Below are 8181 nucleotides of genomic sequence, written 5' to 3'. Positions count from 1 at the left end.
GCAAGCTATATTCCTTAGTTGAACTTTCCAATGACAATTAGTCCTATTACCTCGTAACGTTTATGATTATTTTTATTTCTATAGCTGCCGCCGTCCAAATGATGTTAATGTTGTCAAATTTTTAACAATATATATATTTGTACGTTGTAAACTATAGTTTTGATGGAAATCTTGAGTATCTGCATGCTTACATTTGAGGGAATTGAAATTATTCAAAATACGTTCATATAGCCAGGAGCAGCAGTCAAAACAACCGCTTTTTGAGCTAGGACACTGCGTACGCTCCTACTTGTGGTTGATAGAAATAGAAAGGCCGTATGGCAAGCGAAGTTGTCATTTATTCAGTATAAAGAGCCCCAGAGAACTAAAAAGAGAGTTATCAGTAAGAAACATAGCATGAATGAAATTATAGCATAAATATAACTGATTTTCATATATTGCCTTTCTCTTATCATAGGTATGCCACGAGAAGATCCCAGAATAAATGAAAATCATAAGGTTGGTTTAGCTACCTCCAAAAACTTGACTGTTACTGCTATGTTCCTAGCTAATCCACAGCCAGATTTCAATTGGACGTTTCAAAACTTCTCTAGTGCACCTACTGCTGAACGTTTAAATGGGACAAACAGCTTTTCTATACGGAGCTCTTTTTTTCGGGCAAACCTGTCAGCGGTGTCGGTAGGGATACGTACAAACATGCAGGAACACTGGTACGGAACATATAACGTCACTGCCACAAACAGTCAGGGAAGTGGAAGGATAAGCTTTATAGTGGAAGCACAAGGTAATTTTACTCTTTTTATAGATACATTAATGGTGAGGCAGTAATTGTTTTTATACAATGTAGTAATACACTGGTTCTGCGTGTACTTTTTTCACAAGCTGATCTACCTATCCACATTCTTATTCTAGTGCAAAAGTGAAAATCTTATCTCGCCAATTACTAGTAATCACTGAAGCATGTCTTCTTATCTTGAAATGTGTTCATAACATTGTTGAAAGGTTCCACTTAGTGTCATGAACTAAAATTTACTCCTGGGGATTTTTGTATAGCACTGATTTTGTTTTATTACACCAAGTAACAATTTAGCAGCAACATCATCAATGACACCTGCTGTACTGGTGATATGCAGAGTGAATATTTTGCTAATGGGCTACAATATTTTCCAGACTGCTTTTTAATGTGTTAGGATCCCCTTTACATTAATTGATCAGTTTAAAAGCAAACCATTTGGAAAAGTTAACTTAATTTTTATATCAAATAGGAGACCTATATATATGTCTGACTGTAGTAGTAGTGGTGATATAGTGGTAGCCATATTTTCACGGCTCAGTGCACAAATACAAAATATCGGACTTAGTCAGTCTCCAAATTAGTGGTGTTTATTTTGTTTGTTATTGTTAAACGTCCTATTAACAGCCAGGGTCATTTAAGGACGTGCCAGGTTTTGGAGGTGGAGGAAAGCCAGAGTACCCGGAGAAAAAACCACCGGCCTACGTTCGGTACCTGGCAACTGCCCCACGTAGGTTTCGAACTCGTGGAGTTTCTAATCCGTCTATGTATGTCCCTGTCCGGACATACATAGACGGGTATCTTGAACTGAAATAAGACTTTTTGACCACGCTTCAGATTGATTTCTAATGTTTAGATTACGGTTCTCTATATAAAGACATTTAAATGATTTAGATATTTATTCAATTTACGTTATAGCAAACTATTTGTATTCAGAAATATGAATTGTGCCACCCATTATTGTCAATGCTATCCCAGGCCGGCAAGTTTTGGACAAAATGAACCAACTGCGAAGATAAGCAAAAACCAAAAATATTTGCTACAGAGCACGCGCTTCGATGTTTTTGTTTAACCTTTAAAATCCACACCTAATTTATTTGAATTAATCATCGACCGAGGAGATCATTGACACAAACATAACTATATTTTCTTTGCTTATCTACTGAACTGATGTAACTGTTTCATGTTCTATGTCTATATGTGATCGTTTGTAATTTACTTGTTTTGATAAGGGACAGATTGCCTTAAATGTACTCGCCTGTAGTGTCGTTATTACTACACGACCATTTACCTTTTTCAAGTAACGCATTCAGGGAACATCTTTTTGTTATGACCCAGTACCTATATTGGACAATATCGTCTTTATTACTTACCAGACCCTATAAACACATATATGAATATAAGAAAATCAAAATTCTTAAAATGTTCACAACTTGGTTACATTATGTGGTAGATGGTTTGTTTGTTTAAATTTGTTTGTTTGAGTATAACGGCCCATCGACGGCTTTGGTAATTTAGGGCCATAGCGATTCATTTACGGTCTAATCATGAACAAACATGTGGGTAGCGAAGACAAAATAAGATAAATATGTTCATTTTTAAGCGCATTCATATTGAGGTTTAGATCATAGATATAAAAAAGGGTTATATACTAACGGGGAAAAAAAGAAACGCAATGTCGAGATCTTTTGAATATAGCTTTTAGACACACTGAGCTACCACCATGTACTGTGAAAATGTTTTTCAATTAGAATTTTGTCGACCGTGACCCCGATCGACGTTGCATGCTTTTAGAAGATTTATAAAAAAAGAGTGCTTAAAGGGTACTCTTGCACTATATGTGTAGTCTGGTAAATCTTTAAAAATCGAGAAGTGGAACAGCACAGATTAGTTTCACAACATTTCTCTTCGAAGCAATATTTGTTAGGGGAAAGGCCATTGCTAAGATAATGTAGGGGCATTCGCAAAGTCATGTACCTGGTATTATGGTGTACATGAGACAACAATACCCCGTTTAGTCGGGCGTCTCAGAGCCCCAGGAGCGGAGTTTCATTTAAGGCCGGAACGTCCCTATGTTGGTCCGCAAATTACGCAGAAGCGACGCCAACGTCGAATGCAGTGGCTGAATGCACATGCACTTTATCGGTGTCGTTTGGCCCATTGGAGACGCGTGTTGTTCACGGACGAGTCTCGCTTTACACCTTACAGGTCATATGAACGACAACGACAACGTGTCCATCGAAAACGACAGATTCAGGGAAGGGTCTGTTATGGTTTAGGCAGGGATATCTCAAGGCGAGAAAACATTTTTTGTGGTCATCAAATAGTAATCTTTCAGCAGTACGAAATTGTGATCAGGTCTTGAAACCACACATTCTTTCTGATATCCATCAATATAACCTTACATTGTAGCAGGAGAACGCGAGGTTCTATGTTGCAAGTGTTTGTCATTACTTCCTGGCTCAAAACAACGTTCCAGTTCTTGATAGGGCACCTTGCAGTCCAGATATATCCCCATTCAAGCATTTGTGGGACGGGCTAGACAGAAGGGTTAGGAAGCGCCCCATAGTCCCATATAATATCGCACAACTCACTCAGGCCCTTATTCAGTAGTGGAATAGTATCCCTCAAAGGACAATACACAACTTGATGGGGTCAATGTTAGAGAGAGAGTAAGAGCAGCGACTGATGCCAGAGGTGGGCACATACGCTACTTATTTGAATCATGAAACGGTATCCTTGTTGTAATGGTATTCACGCGAACGCCGTCTGTGATAGGACAACACAAATAATCAAAATGTATTCAGCAATGAGGAAATAATTGACAAAACTCACACAATGAACACATCATCAGAGATTTGTGTAAAATGATAATTATTGAAAATAAGCTTGCGCTTCTTTTTTCAGTTTGTAAAATAATAAGAAATAACTGTTATGTCTCAGTCATCTGATAGACTGATTCTACCATCGTAATAAATCATTATACCAGCTATTGAAGTTGTGCTAGGTCTGAATTAGGGTTAATTTTGTTAATGTCTTTTGAAATGATTGTACAAATGGCAGCTGAGATCATAACACATTTCGTTTCAAATTTGGAGTTTGATATAGTAGAAAAAAGTTAAAATGCTTCATGCCGCATACTGCTTTGTCTTTCTATGATTCGTCAGTCATGCTAAGTCCCTAAAGTGGTTTAACTTTTTGAAATGTCAATTTACCCCATCTGAGTGTGAAGTAGTACGGAAATAATGCCATTATTTGAAAATAACGGAATACTTTTTTCATTCTTATTTATTGTTAGGTGACATTTCGTCGAAAGCTACAGCGTAACTTGACATCAAGTTCTTCGTTGTATAATACGCTTATTTTCCCCATTAAACAAGTTCAAAATACTCGATCATTTTAGGAAATCTGCGTTGATACAGATTTCTCTTCTTACCACGGACACGTCTATTGATTCAGTTGTGTTTCGTTAATTTCGGAATTTTTTATTGGGAATAAGACACCTATCTCAACTTGCAGAGAGTAAAATTATAAAAATCTTGTATCTGGGTTAGTTTTCCAACTTCAATATCTATCGATAGGAATTTCATTATATAGACATATGGAACGCCAGAGCTGTCTTAGGTGATCAAATATGATTATATTCGGTGGTTATGTCTTTATATGATGTAGTTATACCATTATATGCGGTGCTTTTTTCTTTATATTCGGTGGTTATGTCTTTTCGGTAGATACGTCTTTATATTCGGTAGACATAACCTTATATTCGGTAGATATGCCTTTATATGCGGTAGATATGTCTTTATATTCGGTTCATATGTCTTTATATTCGGTAGACATTTCCTTAAATTCGGTAGTTACGTATGTCCTTATATTCGGTAGTTATGTCCTTATATTCGGTAGTTATGTCCTTATATTCGGTTGTTATGTCTTTATATTCGGTAGATATGTCCTTATATCCGGTGCGTTTCCCTTTATATTCGGTAGTTAAAAAGAAACTTTATATTTGGTGCAAACTTTCTTATATGCTGTGCAAACTTCCTTATATGCTGTGCAAACTTCCTTATATGCTGTGCAAACTTCTTTATACTATGTGCAAACGTCTGTATGATGATGACCAAACCCGGAACTTTTTGAGTGGATGAATCCTACAACGACATCGTACAGAGAAGCGTCAAAGCAACCCAGACTCCAGAAACTCCAAACAAAATCTTGCTTGAAGATTTGAAACATGGTATATAATTATGAAATACTAGAGTTTCCTTAGCTGTATAACTATTTTGAAGAAAACTTATTTTTCACTGTTGTTTTAAGCATATTTATGGGCTGATAACATAAAGGGGTATGGCGCATATTGGCATGTTTCGACCTAACGGAGTAACGGTCACCGTTTTCAAAATCAAAAAAATAAATCGAGTTTTTGAATACAAACCATAAATCTATAACAATTAAAGATTCTTATTTGCGAAAACTTTCGTTTGTTCATTGCAATGGATATTTCATAAAATGACCGTTCTAATTTTATTCTATATACCAAAAGACAACTATACGGAAGCCGAATAGGACCAATGAAAAAAATAAACTTAGTTGGTATCATTAAAAAATAAATAAAAAATCTCGTATATACGAGTTTCTTTCTCGTATATACGAGATTATTTCTCGTATATACGAGTTTCCTTCTCGTAATAACGCGTTTATTTCTCGTATTACATGTAACAGTGTGCTCCATCATGAAACCGGAACTTATTTAGTACAACTCTACGGAATGGCAGTTGTAACCGACATTGTGGAATGATGCTCTTACAAGGGATTTAGTAACGATGATATACTGTCGTCTTTGGCGATTTCGTCTTACTGTGTTATTAGTACATAGATAGACACTGAAAAGGTTCTTATAACAGCAACATTTGTCAAGAAGGAAAAACCACTCATATACATAGACATATCTACGTGTACTAACATTATGTAGCTACATGTTTTAAGTCTGATATTTAATAAATACATCTAGTGACGCTGTCTTCGACAGTGTGACCAGTAGCAACACAGACATGTCTGAAGACTATGAAAGACCGTTCATGTCAAAAACGAGTACCATTTAACGCGTTAAACATAACATTTAAGATTCAACGAGTCTTATAGTAGATATATGAAACAAGGTATTCGATTGTTTCGATCTGGAAATGAGATTTGAGGTTGATGACTTTGGCGAATATTGTCGACAAGAAGTCGGAATCCAGCAATATAAGTTTGAGCTTTTAAGAAAATTAAATTTTAGCGAAATGGACTCTGAAAATGACCGCTTGGATAACACAGACTGATGTAGGCCTCCAGATGGATGTTATACACGATCCAATAATCAGTCAATCACCAATACACAAAATATAAATGTATTTACCATTCCTTACTCTTTACTATAAAAAGAAACACCGCATCAACATTATTTTTTTTTGTAAAATAATATGTCATTTTATTCGCAAATTAATATTCAAATAAACATACCAACAAAACAACAGTTCTGGATACTCTGGTTTATGTGACAAGACGATACACACGTACAGTAAAGTTATGTATTGTATTCTATACAAAAACCCGCGCATGAAGGACACTACTTTCAAAAAGTATAAAAAGTAATGTATTATATAGATTCATAGTGTGATCTACAATAGACTTAATCTCTCCCGTATGAAAACCAGTGTTGGAACCTACAACGTACTTCTATAGATACAGATCAATTTTAGACAATTCTTCAAGTGGATTTCAAACGTATCCATTGCTGTTTTGGCTAGTAAGAATTCAAAGTCTTCAGCATTTATTAAACTTCTATTACTAGAAGTATTATAAGCGAAATAAATATTTGTGTGCAACAAACCTCATAATAAAGGATATAATATTAATGTAAGTCGTTACATATGTTGTAACGGCCCGTTATAATAGAACATTATTCTAACGTTATACATGTTATATACGACCCGTTGAAATAGAAAATCACAAACTTTACATGTTATATACGACTCGTTATAATAGAATATTAGTAAGATGATACTCGTCGTATTTGGCACGTTATAATAGAAAATAATTAAGATGTTACATGTTGTATACTGCCAGTTTTAAAAGAAAATTGTGTCCCAGGTAGCACTTATCATTAACTTATTCACAAATATTACTCAAAACGTTTATCCAGCACTTACATGATTTTTGTCTAATTTGTATAAATTGCAGGCACGTGTTCACGTTTGTTTCTATATATTTTCTTTCTGGCGGCGCTGATTCCTTTAAATATGTGACGTCACAGGTCATAGGTCACCGAAACGAGGTCAACGACTTTGGGCGTCAGGTGTGTTTTCGAGAAAAATCGCAATAACTCTAAAACTTAAGGCGTCATAAAAGTCGCACTTTCAGCATTTTTAGTTTCATCCTAAATTACATTTTATAAGCTAAATATAGCAAATCGTTCCGGGTACACAAGCTTATTATGACGAACAACCTACTTAAAAGCTGTCTTCGCAACTTTTATATATCACACTAACGACTTAAATGAAGCTTCTATATCATAATATCGTTTTCATTATATCAGTTAAGTTGTTATGTGACTTAATTTATGTAAATTTGGTGATAACCGAATTTCCATATCGCGATTACGAAAAAAAAGAACTCGCAAGTTAGATAGTTCAACCCAGAAAGAATCCCGTATATACGAGAAACAATCCCGTATATACGAGAAATAAACTCGTATATACGAGAAAGAAACTCGTATATACGAGAAAGAAACTCGTATATACGAAATTTTGTTATTTATTTTTTAATGATACCAACTGAGTTAATTTTTTTCATTGGTCCTATTCGGCTTCCGTAATACTAAAATCCTATTCTTAAAAAGTGGTCCTCCGATGCGCTGGTATAGAAAAATTGAAAAAACATAGTTGGAAAAACATTTTAATTTTAGCATTAACTAGACTGACTCTAAATAATAACATACACTTCAAATTCCTGTCAGCATAGCTCATATAGTAGAACGATCGATTATCAACCCGAAGGTTTGGAGTTCGAATCACTAAGATGTATCTTATTAACATTTTGTTATGTTTCTTAAAATGATAACTTTCAATTTTTCTTGGTCGTATTTGAAAGATATTTTCAACATAAAACACATATTTGATATGAAGTATTTAGTATAAAGATAGAAATATTGAGATAGAAAATTTTCACTTTGATAAAAAAGAGTGAAATCATAACCTATTTACTCCGTATCATTCAAAATAAAATCTGAATGAACTGCAGCGTCGACAACAGGCATACATGGTATAAAATTCCTATTTAACATGTCAATTTAACTTTATTTTATATGCATGATGGTGTTGATCTACTACATAACCCGTTCACAACACACA

The 8181-nt window shown here is 34.8% G+C and overlaps 1 protein-coding gene across 1 annotated transcript in view; it reads left to right on the top strand.

Moving 5' to 3' along the window:
• Positions 1-463: 463 nt before the first annotated feature.
• Positions 464-8181, top strand: part of LOC117341418 — a 39648-nt gene continuing 31930 nt past the window's right edge. Inside the window, exon 1 of the mRNA XM_033903268.1 lies at positions 464-784. Within this exon, the coding sequence (XP_033759159.1) occupies positions 538-784 (247 nt within the window). The 5' untranslated portion in view covers positions 464-537. The remainder of the gene's footprint in view (positions 785-8181) is intronic.

Source organism: Pecten maximus, chromosome 13 (assembly GCF_902652985.1).
Source record: "Pecten maximus chromosome 13, xPecMax1.1, whole genome shotgun sequence".
Taxonomy (NCBI): Eukaryota; Metazoa; Mollusca; class Bivalvia; order Pectinida; family Pectinidae; genus Pecten; species Pecten maximus.
Note: the sequence above shows the minus strand (reverse complement) of the source record. Positions and strands in the feature narration are given on the sequence as shown.